At 39.9% G+C, this 17,959-nt stretch overlaps 1 protein-coding gene and 1 long non-coding RNA gene across 3 annotated transcripts in view; one reads left to right on the top strand and one right to left on the bottom strand.

Moving 5' to 3' along the window:
* The window catches only part of LOC122489807, a 31,745-nt gene extending 30,499 nt beyond the window's left edge, over window positions 1–1,246 (bottom strand). Inside the window, exon 1 of the long non-coding RNA XR_006299011.1 lies at window positions 542–1,246. This is a non-coding gene — a long non-coding RNA (uncharacterized LOC122489807). The remainder of the gene's footprint in view (window positions 1–541) is intronic.
* A 62-nt stretch (window positions 1,247–1,308) lies between these two features.
* BVES (blood vessel epicardial substance) overlaps window positions 1,309–17,959 on the top strand; it is a 37,213-nt gene continuing 20,562 nt past the window's right edge. Inside the window, exons 1-5 of one of the 2 annotated variants that reach the window (XM_043592026.1) lie at window positions 1,309–1,517; window positions 5,298–5,533; window positions 8,472–8,596; window positions 11,660–11,847; window positions 12,592–12,700. In XM_043592026.1, coding sequence (XP_043447961.1) covers window positions 5,308–5,533; window positions 8,472–8,596; window positions 11,660–11,847; window positions 12,592–12,700 — 648 coding nt within the window. In that variant the 5' untranslated portion in view covers window positions 1,309–1,517; window positions 5,298–5,307. Of the gene's footprint in view, window positions 1,518–1,991; window positions 2,119–5,297; window positions 5,534–8,471; window positions 8,597–11,659; window positions 11,848–12,591; window positions 12,701–17,959 lie in introns of those variants that run through there. The other variant, XM_043592024.1, reaches the window with a different exon arrangement.

Here is a 17,959-nt window from a genome sequence, read left to right as displayed (position 1 = left end):
GCTTTATCAGTATAATGTATATTCATATAGGTAGAACTCACTGTGTACCACATACCATTCTGAGCCTTCTACATATATTAAGTCATTTAGTCCTCAAAGCCCCCGATGAGATACAGGTGCAATCATCACTGTCATCATCATCATCACCATCCCCATGGTGCAAAAAAGGAAACTGAAGCACAGAAAAGTTAAGCAACTTTCCAAGATCACACAGCCAGCTGGTGGTAGAGGCAGGTTTCAAACCCGGCCTGTCCAGCACTGCGCCCCAAGATCTTGGACACTATGTTGCCCTGCCTCGTCACTGGAGAGATTTGGCAAGTGTGAACCTCCAGGTACTTGCCTTATAATGTACCTGTGTTCTTTTTCATATTTAGATCATGTCTGGCACGCATGAACGGCCTCCTACTCTAATAATCGGCACAAATTCTGTCCCAACATGGGACACTTGGGGTGGAAACTGAAGGTCCACCAAACGGTCCTCTTTTGTCTTCCACCCCCTCCCCCATGCCAACTCTTCATTAATTTGCCCTGCATTTCTTACCCCAAATGGTTGTCCTCTATGAACAGTAAAGATTGATTGGAGCATACTTTCATATCTTGTTTTCCAGTTTATGGTCCCAAGTCTACCAACTTCACTTGTCAAATTCGGGTGGAGCTCCGCTTTGAGCGGAGGGCCCTGCACCGCCATGGGAGGGCAAATTTCGGGTAAGTACCCTCTTTTCTTTGAAACCAAACGTGGCTTGTGTCAAAAGTCTCTCCCGCGTGGTACCCGCAGCAATAAGGCTGGCTTGCTCCGACCCGCGTCCCGGAGGGCGGTGTCCTGCGTCCGTGTGAGCCAACCCGCCAGCCTCCACCGCGAGGCTCAGACGCGGAGTTGCGCGCTCTCCCGGCCCTTCCTGCCGGTGCTGAGATGCGAGCGAGTGTCCCAGAAAGGAGTTATGCGTGTGGGTCGTTCGACCTGGATGGGAATGAAATTCTAGTTCTCATTTTTATCCTGATTTCTCTCCCTGCTGGGATCCTACTGCTCGAGTTCACGAGTTATCCCCAAGGAGAAGAGCCACCAACGCCGCTGGTCCTAAGATGCTGCCCGCCCCCCGCCCCCCTCCACAGTGATGCCCAAACAAGGACAGAATTGAGAAGTAGAGAGGAAACGGGGAAAGAAATAAGCGGGTGTTTCAAACTGAGCACGGCGGTGCAGACGCGGCGGTGGAACTGGAGCAGCCCGGCGGGGAGTCGGGCCGAGGCCCCGGGCTCCGCCCGCCGGGGGGCGCCGGGGCGGCGGGCGCGTGCGCGGTGCGGCCCCAGCCCGGGCAGCCACCGTCGCGATGCCTATTTTAGTCAAAGCCGCTGCCGGCGCGGGGACCCGGCACCGGCCAAGGAGGCTCCGGACCCGCGATCTGCCGAGGCTGTCGCCTCGGGCGCCCGTCGAGCCGCCGCGTCGCCGTCCCCCGCGCCCTGCCGCTGTCGCCCCAAACTTTGGCCAGCGCCGCCCAGGTTCGGTGCCAGGGACGAGCCAGGTAAGGAGCGGGAGGCGTAGCTGCCGCCGGCTCCCCCCGCGCGCCCGGATATTTGCAGCCTCGAGCTCCCGGGGCTAAATCGGGAAGCGAAAGTTGGATCCCTGCTCTACTGGGAGCAACTTTATCAGCCCCCGCGGCGCTCGGGTTTTTCCAGCCTGGCCGCCGGGAGCCCCGCCCTCTCCCTGGCCGGGCCCTCGTGGGGTTCCCTGGTCTCGGAAACGGCCCTTCTCCCCCGTCTGGGGTTCACGGCCACAGACCCTCAGGTGCCAGCTGCTGCAACATGGGTCTGGCAGCGCCAGCGTCCCCTGGCGCACGAGCCCCTTCCGGTGCCGGTTCCCGCGCTCTGGCCCGGGCAAGCCCTTGGTGAGCTGGGCATCTCCGCTCCCCGCTGGACTTCCGGGGCTCCGGGCCCCTAACCCACCACGACTCGTCCTCGCCCGCTGTAGGGCCGCCGCTCTCACGCGGAGGCTGCGGGCAGCCAGGCGCACCGTGTGGCCTGTCCTGGCCGGGCGCTGGGAGTGCCAGGTGGGGCGCGGTGCTCACTGAACACCCCGCGTGGCCCCGGAGTTCGGGTCAAGGAGAACAGTGGACACTGAGCGAGGTGAGCGGGTTCCCTGGGGAGAACCGATGGCTGGGGAACCCGTGAATCTCGCCACCCACCAGCGCCCTCGTTTCTGAGGCTTTGGGGAACGTGTTATTGGCCAGACACGTCCCAGAAACTGCTTGCCTTAACCTAAGAATATGTGCGAAAAGACCCTTGGCAGCGTAATGCCCTTTGCCATTCCGAAAATGTGCAAAGGTTCGGTTCGATTTACAGAATGGATTAAATCTGCCAGCACGACTTTTGTTCATTGCTGCTATCTTTTTCATTTTTGTAGTTTGGTGAAGGATTAATGTTAGTTTCACCATTTAGCTGTTTAATACTGCAGACACGTAGCTATTGAAAATCAATAGAACAACAGGACTTTACCAGAGCAGGTAATTAAGGGAATTAGACTCTGAAGAACTAATAGAAGAAAGAAGACTTCTCTTGACTCAGTCAAAATTTATCTGAACGTTTACCAATTTACCAGTCTAGCCTTCCTCCTTAGACTCATTGTCTGTAGAAGGCTAGTTCAGTGTTAACGACTTAAATCCATTAAAAGTGATCAAAAGAAGCTGAAACCAGTAAGGTCTAATCAATATTATTGACAACAGGTAACTGGCATTTCAAAATTGATGTAAAGATAAATGCACAAATAAATAATAAATTATATAATAAATGTATTATACAATGTTATTCTATAAGCTATAATAAATAGAGAGAATTTAAAAATATACATTTTAAATAAGGTGTGGAGCATCAAAATATGTTGTAGGGTGATCCCACCTTTTAAAAATTCCTGTTATTTTTCTGATTCTTGCATCAGTGGATCATAGTTTTCCTATTATTGCTCTTGGAGCAGAAGTTGGTACTTTTATTGCCACCTGAAGAACTTTTAAAAGCCTGAAATTGAGCTAGTTGGCATTACAGGTATAATTGGGTGGATATGAGGGGGAATATGTCTTAACTAACTTATTATATAAATGTGTATTAGAGCCTCAGGCTATTAAAACTTGAAAGTGTTTCAAAGTCCATCTAGTCCAGCCGCCTCTGTTCCCAGGAAGAGGCAGACCCAAGCAGCGGAAATGACTTTCCCCTGACTTCTGTGGCTCCCCAGGGCTTTTGGTATAGAACCTGACTCTCTTAGTCCCAGGAACACTGGACACTTTCCTGTCTTTACTTCTAAGGTTTGGGGAGACTGAAAATGATTTCTAAAAGTGTTTGTCATGTTTGTGTCCCTTCTGTATGGCTTTCAGCTCTGGCATTCTCTACAGAATCTAGGCCTTGGGTATACGTAGATGAATATGACAACACCCCTGCCTCATAGAGAGCACAGGGTAGTTAGAAAAGCAAATAGGACAATGGAGGTGGAAGCCATAGAAATGTACTTATTAGGGGCGCCTGGGTGGCTTAGTTGGTTGAGCATCTGACTTTGGCTCAGGTCATGATCTCACAGTTTGTGGGTTCCAGCCCCATGTCAGGGTCTGTGCTGACAGCTCAGAGCCTGGAGCCTGCTTCGGATTCTGCGTCTCCCTCTCTCTCTCTGCCCCTCCCCCGCTTGTGCTCTCTCAGTCTCTCAAAAATGAAAAAACATTTACAAAAAAAGAAGAAATGTGGTTATTAGTTTAGGTAATGCTAATGCATAAGCAGACCTTGACACTAGCTTATGAGTGATAGAGGACCTTTAATTTCATTCTCCCTCCTGCAGAAATTATAGGATTAATTCTGATTTGGTCTTAAAAGCAAACGTCATATAAATGGAATTATTCAAATAATCATGCCCCTCACCCCCAATAGGCTTATATTTTTGTTGATTCAAACATTTGGAAAGTAGTTGGATTTTTGTGGTTCCTTTCCTTTTTGCAGAAAATCAACATCTAAGTCAACTATTTCTCTTATATTTTTGAACTATGTCAGAATTATATGAAGAGATCTTTAATTGACTTGATCATTTCATTCATAGTTTGTAATGCGTGTATGTTTTTTTATCATATTAACGAAGGTAGAATTCCTTCAGATTTGTCTAATAACATCCTTTCAGAATGCCCAACCTATACCAATTAATTATTCTACCACCTAAAACCTGTACTTTGGTATGATAAAAAAAAAATGATTGGAAATGTATGGCTAATTATATGACCTTATTTTGGAAAGAAATACTTATCATTAGAATGAAATTTAAAGATACTTTTGGTTCCCATTTGGAATTCTATTTCTGAAACAGGATAATTAATATAATCTGTAAACCTACATGGTTTTTGTCAGGGACCAATTTGTATAACTAATAATAGATAAAGTTTTTTAAGTACCAGAGAAGGAGGACAGGTAATTTAGTCAGGAAATAGTGCCACTTTGTGTTAAGGTTTATGTAAGCATGTGTAAAATGTATACTCTTTGAAATGTATTCGCTATAGATTTTTACATTAAATAGTTGAAAGAATGTTCATTACCTCTCCTACATAGAAGTAAACCAGAAGTTTACTACTTTTTAATTTGTGATGTGCTATCAAGTAGAGTTTTTATGGGAAAGAAAGTAGAGACTTAAACTGGACGATGAAAGGAGTAAATGTTATATTTGTGTATGTATAAGTGATTAGTAATGTATTTATTATGTGCATATAGTATAATATGGAATGTATATGTGTATGATATAATGACTTAATGACCGTTAAAAATAGAGCCTCCTCAATATCCTAAGCCTTCAAATAAAAGATATGAGAGTGTTAATTTTTTGGAAACTATTTAAAAAATCAGTTTTTCCATTTACTTTTTCTGTGTTCAGAATCAGTGTCATAGTGGGAATGTGATAGAAAACTTTGTAATTGCTATGGTTTATGAATATTGGTGATCGCCTTTTAGACAAATTAATTCCTCATTCCTCTCTCCCCACCATGTATGTCTATATACAGATATACATATCAGTGAATAGTTGTGCACTATGCTAAATATTTTATATATTTCATTTCATCTTAGTAGAAAGTTAAATGAGGTATTATTATCATCGTTTAACAGATAAAGAAATGGATACACTTAGTGTGTGACTGGTGGGGATCAAACCTGGCTTCAATTCATAAGTACCAAAGAAGTCTATTTACCAATATTTAGTTCACAGAAATAATTTTGATATAATACCTATAGGGGTAGTAAGATACAGCTGCCATTTTTATGATTGTCCTTTTGTTTCTTTGTTTTCACAGAGTTTTCAAGATGAATTATACCGAGTCAAGCCCATTGACAGAATCAACTGCAATAGGTTTTACACCTGAGTTAGAAAGTGTCATACCTGTGCCTTCCAATGAGACCATATGTGAAAACTGGAGAGAGATACATCATCTAGTTTTTCATGTAGCAAATATTTTTTTCACAATTGGGTTGGTTATTCCAACTAGTCTTCATCTTCATATGATACTTCTTAGGGGGATGTTAACTATAGGTAAGATACCTGACTGAGATGTATTTAAGTTCTGTATAACTGGCATCAGATGGGCTCAGTGTTGGGGACTTCAGACTGTTCCTTGTCAGGTCTGTAGCATACCAGAAATATAAATCTTCGTCAGCAAATAAGCAGTACATGTATCAGGTAACTTGCAAGGTAGGCCTTTACATGCCATATCTTTCCATATTTATTTTATATAAGACCATGTATGTTTTCTATGTTGTTAGATTTTCCAGGTATCAAAAAACCCATTTGTATATAGGAGTGTGGACTTTGGAGCAGACTGTGTAATTCAAATCCTGATTCCACCACTTGCTAACTGTGTAGGGCTAACACTAGGGCAGGTGTTTAAACTTTTCTACTCCTCAGTTTCCCATGTGCCAAATAAGGGTAAAAATAATACTACCCCCTAGAGTTGTTGGAAGAATTAAACGAGTGTGTGTGTGTGTGTGTGTGTGTTTGTGTGTGTGTGTAAGAGAGTGTGTGTGTGTGTGTGTGTGTGTGCGATATTTGACTTATAACAGGCCTGGTACATAGTAAGTACTATCCAGTCGTAAGCACTATTATTTGAATAAGCTTTTACTTATTACCTGTAATGCAACACTGGAAACAAAAGCAGTTTCCTAGACACAATAGTTCAAATAAAACTTTTGAGGGAGCTCCAATAATCCTGATGAAGCAGGTTAAACAGATTCACATCAAAATACCAGAACAATTGAATTTATTATTTTAGGCAGTGATTTTTGACAAATTGCTCTCTATGTGATTATTTCCTTGATGATTCTTTTATTCAGATGCATTTTTGAGCACCTGTAATGTGTCAGGTAAAGACTGAAGAAGGCAGTGTCCATTTTTGAAAAAGATACTTTTGGGGGGCTGGGAGACACAGATGGACAGTCACATGTGAGGTGTTGGAGGCTGTGATGCACATGTGCACCCAGTGCCAGGGAGAAACGGAGAGGGTGACAGCCTCAGCAGGAAGGTGGAGCAAGGTCACGCTGTGGAGATGACATTGGAGCTGGCTTTTGGAAGATGAACAGGATTTCTCGGAGTGTGAGTGTGTGTGGTATCCAGGAAAAGGCACAGAAGAGAGGGAAGTTCATCATATCTAGGGGGAGTGGAGAGTAGCTCATTATGCCTGAAATACATGAAAAATTACAAGGAATGGTCAAAGTAAAGCCTAGAAGCGAGAGACAGGCTTCCAGTTATGGAATGGATAAGTTATGGGAATAAAAGGCACAGCATAGGGAATATAGTCAGTGATACTGTAATAATGCTGTGTGGCAACAGATGGCAGCTACACTTATGGTGAGCACAGCATAACATATATAGGTGTAAACGTGTTGAACCACTGTGTTATACGCCTGAAACTAATGTAACATTATGTGTCAACTACACTCAAAATAGGTAGATGATAGATAGATAGATAGATAGATAGACAGATAAAATAAGAGGCTGGAAGGGAAGCTAGAAGGTGGCCTGTGGGCTTCTGTGGCTGTAACCTCTGAGTAAAGCAGGGATTGCAGCAGGCATTGCAGAGTGTTGAATGAAAAACAAAACCAAACCACACCCTGCAAAAAAGGCAAAAGCTAATTATAAATTTTAAGACACAGTTTTAGAGGTGGGACGGGCCAAGGAAATCATCTAGTCCGACACTTAATAAACAAAGAGACCTGGAGAAGTTAACTGACTCATCCAAAATTAAGATGGAGAGAACGTGGCTAACCCAGGACTGTAATTCAGATCCTCATGTTCCCAGTCAGCTGAAGCATTATGCTTCCCTGTCTTCTTTAAGTAATAGTGTTTTAAAATTCAACAACATTTGCTATGAAATATTTTTTAAAGAACTTATGAAGTTTTACATTTTGGCCTATTCAGGTGTCCCAAATCATTATGATGAAATAAAAATTGCAAATGACCAACTTTTTAATGCGGGTGTTTAGCTTTTATGTGCGTATATGTTGTTGATATATTTGTATCATATTGATCATTTTATTTCAAATTATATATTGACTCTCCCACCATCCATCGATCAAAAGAAAATGGGTATTTTTCCTAAATTAAGAGAATTGATAAGAAAAAGCAAGATTTCCACAGGTGAATGGAAAATCATCAAGTGAAAATTTACATGGTTAAATATTTGGTAAAATATTCAGGCTCACCAATAATCACGGAAATGCAAAATCAAATAAAATATGTAATTCCTCACTATCAAATGAAGAGACTTCAAATTTTGTAATATTGTCAACTTAAGAGTAGCATTCCTGACGAGTAGGATTGCAAATGTCTATATACCTTTGAGAAGCAATTCTTTAGTCTCATCAAAAGCTGTGAAGTTCATTTCCTTGACTTACTGTTAGGTAATCCACTCTAAGAAAATAGTAAACAAAACAAAACAAAAAAACACATTAATTTTTAATGTAGAAATATGTTTTGGCGATGTATCAAAAATTACACCCCCAAAATCTCATCTATTTATCAGTTGGAAAATGTTTAGATAAATTAGGATTTAGTTAGTTACAGTCATTGAAAACTATGTATATGAAGAGTTTTAACAAAATAGGGAAATTACCACAGTAAGCAAAATAAGTTAAAGAGTGGGTTTCAAAATTTTATAGATGGTAGGTTTGCCATCAGGTAAAAATGTATCAACACTGTAAAGAAGTATAAAATATCGACAGTGGTTTTTTTTAAGTAGTAGAATTATGGGGATTTTTCCCTTTAAAAAATATTTGCTATATAAATTTTCCACAATAGAGCACATTTCCCTTTTGTGGTAACAAGACAAAAAACAAAATGGAAGTTAATGTGATGTTTGGCCTAGGTAGTTCTGAAATGTGCTTGATTATTTTTGTATACAGAGGATAAAAAATTTATTAAGCTACATACTGATGCTATGCCAATCATCTAACATGTTAACTTTGTTATTCAACAGGATGTACCCTTTATATTGTCTGGGCCACTCTCTACCGATGTGCCTTGGATATCATGATCTGGAACTCTGTGTTCCTGGGTGTCAACATTTTGCATCTGTCATATCTTTTGTACAAGAAAAGACCGGTAATGACTAAAATTAATTAATTAGGAAGAGATTTTATTTTATTTTATTTTTAAAATTGATTTAGTTATTTTGAGAGAGAGAGAAAATGACTACACATGTGATGGAGGGGGGCAGAGAGAGAGAGGGAGAGAGAGAATCCCAAGCAGGCTCTGCACTGACAGCTGGGCTCAGTCTCTCAAACTTTGGTCTCATAAACCATCAGATCATGACCTGAGCTGAAACCAAAGGCCAGACACTTAACCAACTGAGCCACCCAGGCACCTCTTAAGGAAGGGATTTTAAAGCCAAAAAGCTTTTAAAATGCTTTGTTCAGACTTAAGAATGAACATCAAACAACTTTGGTCCCTTTAATATCATTTCTCTGATTTTGTTTATATATAAAGTGAAATATTTGAATACCATGAAATTTGTTTTACATAGGAGTTTTTTAAATTCTTTAAATCATTAAGGCAATTTAGACATCAGAGAACATGTCCATATTCTCCGTCATTTTAGTCCTATAACTTCATTATTTCTTTTGTCTATTGACACTCAAATGTCACCTGGAAATATCTTTGCCTAGTTGTAAAATCAACTATAGGCAACTGCCTTGAAAATACTAATGATTTACAAATAGTTCATGCTATTTTTTATTTTTATTTTTTTTAAGTGTATTTATTTATTTTGAGAGAGAGGGAGAGTGAGAGAATTCCAGGCAGGCTCCACACTGTCAGCACAGAGCCCAATGTGGGGCTTGACCTCATGGAACTGTGAGATCATGACCTGAGCTGAGATCAGGAGTCAGATGCTTAACTGACTGAGCCACCTAGGCACCCCTCATGCTATTTTTTTTTAAATATGGTGACTTTATTTTTTTTCATTACCCCAAAATACTCATTTAAGGAAATCGCCATTTGGGGAGGGTGATGCCAAAACACTATATTTAGCTTTAGTATTTAACTTTTTTTCCCCAATTCTGATTTATCTTGTGTTTCCTTGGTCATTCTAAGACAAAGAGATGTAAATAGAATTAAGAAAACATCATGGCTCCTAGAAATCACTCCATACGTGTTTACTAAGTATTCAAATTACACATAATTATCCAGTAAGGTAAAAGATACAGCACTTGTACATGTTCGAAGCCAAACATGTACACAGAAAACTATTCCAAAACAAGACATTTCACAGGAAATTATAATTTGAATGATACAGATGCTGTATGTAATAGGCATTCTACTAGACTGTAACCTCATCGTCATTGTGACCCAGTCTGTTTTGCTTACCATATTAGGTTTCTCTAAGTTATCCTGTGTAATACACAATCTGAAAATCTCAGTGGCAAGTAACAGTGACAGGTGTTTTGTTTTGTTTTGTTTTTTCCTCACGCACCTTATACGTGGACTCTGGCAGTTGTGTGTCAGTTGTGATTCTGCTCTGTGGCTTCATCTCAGAGTCTCTGCTGAAGCACCAGATTCCATTTAGATATACATTCTCATAGCAGAGAGAAAAGTATGAGAGAACAAAAGAGAAACACCCAGTGTCTCTTAAAACCTCTGCTCAGAAGGAGCATATGTCACCTTTGCTCACATTTCATTGGCTAAAGCAAATGACGTGGCCAAGCGTGATAATGTGGGAATAGGTGGGGGTAAGGGGATGGATAATCCTTTTACAGGGGATGGGAGCAGCACATAGTTGGGAACAATAACATCATCTGCCACCTTACTGTTGTATTCCATGTGTCTGTCAACCATGATTGTCGCATAACAAGTGCTCAAAAAAATATTTGATGAGTGAGTGCTTTCACAAGAATTAATAAGGCTTCATGAAGGAATTGGGACTTGAGCTAACACTTGCAGAATGACCAGATGCTGAATATGAGTCAATAGATTTGTTTAGTTCATATGTTCATTGCTATACCACGTTGGCTACCATGTATCCTGAAAGTGGGACGTATTTGTGACTAAATTATCTTAGACACTCGTTACTAGATCTCTGAAGTGGAGGAGGTAGATGGTAGTAATAATGAGGGTTGTAATTTCTGAATATCAGAACTTGTTGGAATCCCAAGTTCTGAACATGAGGTAGTAGCATCAAGTAACACATTCACACAGTATCTGTGCTTTTGTGTCTTCTCAGATTATAAACTTATTTTTTTTAATGTAAATGCTGTTTCTTTGTTGAAATGGAACACGACAAGAGCATTGCAAAGGCTATAGTGACATCTGAGTGGCTCTCATCAGCCAGGTCTATAAGCTCCATGTTGTCTCTGCCGTAGATTTCTTGGGGATGGATGATCATTTGAACCCCAAAGTTCATTCACATGCTTTACAGTTTTCCCAGACTAATGCTGGGCCCAAATACGGGTTGTGATCTGGGTCTTGACTGACAGCAGAGGTGACTGAGCCGTTTTGCTCTTCCCTTTTTTTCTCTAGTAGTCGGAGTTAATTGGCAGGTTCTTCATTCTACGAAGTATTGTAGCTTAGGATGAAATTGCTACACTGAAACCCTTTTACTGTCTTCACTTTGCTTCAGAATAAATAAATCAGAAGCAATGATTGCAGCTGTGAATATTTGTTCTCCTATGCTGATGCATTAAATAATACATATAGATAAAATGCTTACTGTATGTATTTTCATAATTTTTTTTCTGTGTTGGTTCCTATTTAGTGTGTTTCTCTTTTTTTGCTACAATATTTAAAAGTTCATGTAATTTCTTTCTGTGAAACAGCTGTTATAAAGACAAAAAGGTTTTGTGTTACTTACAGGAAGTGCTAAGATTGGGAAGGTACATGTTGTGATAACATGCAAAACATCCCCAGCCGCTTTCCAGCGCCTAGGAGGAGATGTGATCAATAGTGCAAATCTTTTCCATATGCTCTTGGAGTTGTTTAACTGCAAAAGTGCCCTTTTAGCATCTAAACTTATGTCACCACTTAGTCTCTGTATAAGATTCCATGTACTGAAATACAGGGCCATGGTGTTTGTTGAAGACGTGTTTACTCTCAAAACCGTACTGAGACTGCAGAAGCCAATGTTTCAGTGTTGCTGCGTTACTACAGCATGTGGTCATTGCTGTGTTTCAGGTAAAGATTGAAAAGGAACTCAGTGGCATCTACCGCCGATTGTTCGAACCACTCCGTGTGCCTCCAGATTTGTTCAGAAGATTAACTGGCCAGTTTTGTATGATCCAAACCTTAAAAAAGGGCCAGGCTTATGCTGCAGAGGATAAAACCTCCGTTGATGACCGTCTGAGTATTCTCCTGAAGGGGAAGTAAGTGGTCTATGGAAATTGAAATGTCCAGTTTGCCCTAAGTCTTCTCATGTCCCCTGGGAAGGGAATGACTAGAGAGGAATGATACCAGCTAATGGAGGAAACGGTCACAGAGTTTGTTGGTGCTGAAATTCCATTTTACAACTGCGTTTTAGAATACTACAGAGCAACATGTTAGAGTTACGTAGAATTGACTACTCCAGTTCTTGTTGATGTTAAGATTTTCAGTTGTGAATATTCTGAACCCTGACTGACCCTTTTTTAAAGTTAATGAATCAAAATTGACGTAGGCTTAAGTTGGGCATTAAACTTCCAAAAGCTTGTGCATGTTTCAGAGGTGATTTGATTATCTTTTGAATATCACAAAAATGTAACTTCTAGAAATATCAGTCTTCTGGGGAGAGAGCCAGTGTGTATTTTTCTGGCATAATTATTAATACCAATCCTTTCCTTCTCAAAAGTATCTGAGTTTGAGTGATAAATTTATGGCCACTCCAGCTAAACAAGCAGTAATAACCATTGGAAGGCATGTGTGTGTTCAGTACTGGAACCTGTCCTTTTTTTTTTTTTCTTGTTGATGAAATTTATTTTGAAGTAAATATTTATGCGTTTCAGAAAGTGCTTTTAATTGTGTCTGTCATCTTTGGAGTCTTTAAAACTTTAGTACAAAATACTATAAGATTAAGGATCATCATGTTATTTATGAAATATTATGCATTTATTAACATGAATTTCTGTTATCAGAATGAAGGTTTCCTATCGAGGACATTTTCTGCATAACATTTACCCCTGTGCCTTTATAGATTCACCAGAATTTAGATCAACTCAGATGCACAAAGGCGAAAAATTCCAGGTATGTGTTGGCATGATTTTTAAGAAGATTGGAGCTAGTTCATGTCTCATTCAAAATCCGAAGGATATTAATAGAAAAGTGATTAATTAAAAATAAGAGATTATCATATGGTGTATATAGCATGATCCCATTTTTGTAGAACTTAAACAAAATAGTGCATATACATGCATTAAGAGCTCTAGAAAGATATATCCTACTTTGGGCATAGTGTTAACACTGTTATTTCTGGGTTGTGAGTTTGACTACTTTTTTATTTTCTTCCTTTTTGTTTCTTTGAATTTTTATAACTTTTCATAGAAAACATCGAGTGCTTTGATTATGAGAAAAAAGGAAAATATCAGTTGTGGATAATCAGTGTTTCCAAAACATGTAATTGGTTAAAATTTTATTGGGAAAAAAGAGAAACTGGCTTTGCCCTAGAGATATCCTGTTAATCCTTATGAAATAACCTAGTCGCTTTACAATTTCATATTTAATGAATATTTTAGGGACAAAGGATGAAGTTCTTCATAGTTAAAAATTGTTCCATTATGTGGCAGTTTGTTTTCATCCTTTCTGTAAGTGTCCAGCCCTCCTATTTTATTCCCCTCTTGATTGATAGGAAAGTAACCAGGAAAATGGGTGAGAGTATCCTTTGATCTTAGCCTGTAGATAAATTGTGGAATAGGGATGCTTATGAGCAAGAGGGTGAATCTATATAGGTAGGAAATGGAATAGAAGGGATGTTATCACCTGAGGGAGGAAATGTCAGTGTTTCTTGATGACCAGTATTATTTTTGAGTTTCATTTTGAGACTCCATACAATTTGGGAGATCACATGGAGATAAAGGGAAGATTTACAGACATACAGTTTACTTTAGTTTATATACAATGGTCTCAGCCCTGCCCCACTCTCATTCTGCCTGAGTAACAGGTCTGCATAACCACACAACTTGGTACAGTTATGTGTATTTACTGCAAGGTCTCATATAAGTTCATTAAGTGGCTGAGCTTAAGATACAGAAGTAGAAAGCTAATGCTATATCGTGGCTTCCCGAATTTACACTCTCACCTTGTGTTTGTGAGGGTGAGCTGTCCACTGAGACTTAAATGTTCTTACTGTATCTTTAATCACCACCATCTACAAATGAATGCAGGGCCACTTATTTCTTCTCTCCTTCTTTCCTCTGCCCTTATTACATTTCTTCTTCCAAAGCCCACTTATCTGTGTATTTATCTGTTTCATCCATTTCTCTGTGTATAGTAGCAAGTGGTATTACACAGTGACTCAGTCTCATTATACCCTGAAGAGACTGGGATTTGGCGAGGGGGTGGAAACTGAAACCCATTTGTTTCTAGAAGCAAATGCTCCCTGAGAATCCAGGGATATGAACATGTACTATCTTTTCCACTGGACTTCAAGTTATATTTTAATTAAGTTAACAAAAAAAGGAATTCTAATCCCTAGCTACAGTTTCTTCTTGGGGACCAGGGACTAGGATTTGCTAGCTGAGAAATGTTCCTGATAATTGCTGTGAAGTTTCCAAAATATGACCAAAACCGAGGTACTGTAGCTGGTAAAGGATATTATTCAGCCTTTCCAACACCAGTCATCTCTTGTCTGCATGGAATGTGGTATGGCATTTTCTGATTGGTCAATGGAAAGAAATTACTGTAGCATCATGGAAACTGTGCCCTGTACAATTGGAGCAGACTCCATCATAAGAAGCCCTCGGGAGAGATTGTGTTTTGATTGTTTACGAAATGTTCCCTTTGGCAGATACTCAAGAGTAAATATAGCTGCTGCACGTCTGTGTAGGAATATATAGTGCTTCTTTGTGAAGCAAGTTCCCAGAGGAACTTTGCTGCAACCTCTCACTACCTGTGCCCATAGCAGAGGACATTTGAGAGTGTCAGTGGTCAACTTCTCCATCTACATGGTTTTTTCCTGCTAATCTCATTTTTCTTTAAATCTGAACCATTAAAAGTATCCTGACAAAACTTCCCTCAAATTTGTATTTCTTAAAATGCATCGTTGGTAGGGCTACTACCAAAGTACCTTTCACTAAGGTTAAAGGGGAAAAGAAAGGCAAGTGGACCCAATGTCTGTCTCTTGAGATTGCACAGAAAAATGTTATTTGGGTAGACGTGTGACTCTTGTGACAGACACAGTGACAGGGATGAGAAACAGGTTCTGAACTCACAGGTACTCGACAGATGCTTACAGCCATTATGTACTTACACACCAAAGTTGCTGCTTAGAACTATTGATAGAATCTTGGGTATCTTTCTTGTAAGAGGTAGAGGTCGTCTTTGGTGTTTAGTTTCTTTCTCTTTGTGCAGTTGCTTTGTATCAAGTGAGCTTTACCATTTTCACATTTATCTTTTGTGTTCTGTGTCCCACTATTGCTCTGCTGTAGTCAGTTGCACGTCCTGTGCTGGGAAGCCTGAAAATCAAAGCTTTATTGACTTGAAGGGAAGGAGGATGTCTTGGAGATCCAAGCCTTTGTGAAATAAAGGAACACTAAATTTTTACCTGTATTTAAATCAAATCTTACCTTATTGTATTAAGTAAATCTTTTGGTTAAGCTGTGAAGCAATTTACTCTACAAGCTTTGACTCTACTGTATTTTGGTACTCATGAGAACTCTGAGCATTGGCTGAACAGACCAGTCCTAGGACATTTTCATGTTCCTGATGTGTGAAATGTGATACAATACATGAAGAATATAACACATTCTTCCCTGAGAATATTCATCCATCATATTGTCTGACTGCGGTTTCCAATTGTGGCACATTCGGTATTTCCCTCAGACACCCTTGTTCTTGTGTAATGTGAGGGTGTACAGTCTAAAGTGAGGGACAGGCCTAGTGCCTTGAAATAATCAGGACAAAACCAACTGAAAACACTTAGTCCAGTTCTCTCCCTGAAAGCAATCCCTTTGTATCTTCCATTGCCCTGTTTGCTTTTATTTCTTCACAAGAACTGAAGCATGGCACTGCTGAGGTGCCCTAATGACTTAAGAAGCAAATTTATTTTACGGAAGCTTTAAAAAATCTTATATTGCTTTATAGAAATTCCTCATTAAAATATGTTTTACTTGGCCCTTGTGGCAGGAAATCATTAAACACAAATGTCTATTTGGCAGAAATGAAGCATCAGCCATCATGTAAAATGACCTCAGTCAATATACTAACTACCCACATCCAATTAAATGCCTTTGCTTACAGATCTGTAAGTCACTCATACATTCTCTAAGTATAGCTTATTATTTGAATAGTGTTATTAAGTCTAAATTTAATAACAATGTAAACAGGTTCACAGTATTTTTCAACCATCAGTAAGAAATGTATTTGCTAAGCAAATGATAGTATCAGAAGTGTCATTGCCTCAGTGGGAATTTGAGGTTATCGGAATGGTTGAGAAGTTAAATGTATTAAACATCACCTGGGTACAATTCCTTTGTCTTCTCTTGGATGACTTCCAACTCCTCTTTTAACTTCTTCCCCCACTGCACATGAATTATATTTTCCAAAGTCCGGATGACCTCTTTGCCAAACAAAGGCACCTCCAACTCCTAACCCTTTCTCCAGTGCTCAGTTGCAGGGCTGTGCTACAGTGAGGACCATTGTCCACCCTTCTCTAATTACTCCTGTGGAATATTATTTAGTTGCCCTCCATTTATTTACCCATCTCTTAGTGTTTCTGGGAACTCCTCAGTACTGCCTTGACCTTATCCTTCTCTTCTTATAACTCTTTTTTTTTGTCACATATCTTTACATATCATTAGCTTCCTCCACTAGAGTGTAGGCTTCATGACATTGTGTTCAACGGTTGTTTGTATGAGGAACTCTTGATGGGCTCTGAGCCGACCCTGTGGTCACTTAACAAAATTACTTTCAATGTGATTGTGTTCATAAATATTGGACACATTGGGTAGGGTTTGGTCTGGTGGGAAAATCATGTCAGGGCTGGAAGTCAGAAGTACTCACTTCATCACTAGGTAACGTGCTCGTCAATAAGTTTTTTGGGTCTTCTCATCTGGCATCTGAAAAATGAAGAAGAATGTTACTTGCTTATCTGAAAGACAATTTTGAGGATCCACTTATAGATGTAAAAGCACCTAAATGTTTAAAAGTACAATGCATGTATAAAGTGAGTGGTATTATGTGTGACTGTCATTCCCTGGAGATTCTCTACCACTTTCCCCAGTTGTGTATTTGTCAAAACACTTAGTGTCGCCTGAGGGTATCATATTTCTTTATTTATTTCCCAGGGCAAAGATCTTGTCTTTCTTGTTCACGTTGTAATGTCAGTGCCTTTAACAGTGTCTAGCATAAAGTAAGTACGTAATGCACATTGAAAGAAAGAGTAGAATTTAGTGTCTCACGGAGTCATAGAGTTGGTAATGCATTTCTTCAATCCAAATGTATTGGGTTTTTGTAGATTCCTACTTTTAATATGATAAATAAATGCAAATTTTTTTCTAGGAATATTGACCCATTTTTTAAAGTAGCTAAACCCTCTAATTTGCTAAAGGTCAAATTTCAGCTATTAGTATTAGTTGAGAAGCTGGGTTTTCCATTTTCTATCTTAGTAGACATAAATACCACCTCATCACCAAAATATGCTTAATTTTATGACAAACCAAGGGGAAATTGGAAATATTTGCTCTGATGCTCAGGTATGATTTCATGTCAATTCAAAAACCCTTTATTAATTGACCTGGACAGGCATTGGGTTTAATGTTGAGGATATAAAAATAGTTGTTGCCTTCCACACTATTTGTGTTCATTTGTTAATTTCTTCATATAATAAATGTATACTGAGCACCACTCTGTGTTGGACGCTGGGCATTCAGACATGAAGATGCATAGTCCCTGCCCTCAGAGTGCCTGGTGGAGACAGATGTGTCCACAGATGAGTGTGGGTTTGGTGATATGAGTGCCCCATGAAGCTCAGAGGAGGAGTACTAACTGATGGAAGGGGACTGCCATGGGGGGATGGGCTTCCTGACACTGAGTTGTGAGGGCTTAACCCCTCACTCTGGAGAAAGGATTTATTTAAAGAAACTTGAGCTGTATGTAGTGCAGTTACAGTGTTTCCCTCTTTGCTGTGGAACAATGCTCAAGAACAAGGTATGGTTTCCCGATACCCTGGAGCTAGCCCTGAAAGGTCACACTCGAGAATTACCTCTGACAGAAGGACCCAGAGAAGAACCCTCAGTAGCCATATTCCGCAGTAACAACCTGGACCCTAAAACCAATTCACAAGACTCT

The sequence above is a fragment of the Prionailurus bengalensis genome, chromosome B2 (genome assembly GCF_016509475.1).
Source record: "Prionailurus bengalensis isolate Pbe53 chromosome B2, Fcat_Pben_1.1_paternal_pri, whole genome shotgun sequence".
In the NCBI taxonomy this organism is placed as follows: domain Eukaryota; kingdom Metazoa; phylum Chordata; class Mammalia; order Carnivora; family Felidae; genus Prionailurus; species Prionailurus bengalensis.
This window is presented reverse-complemented; position numbering and strand designations above follow the sequence as displayed.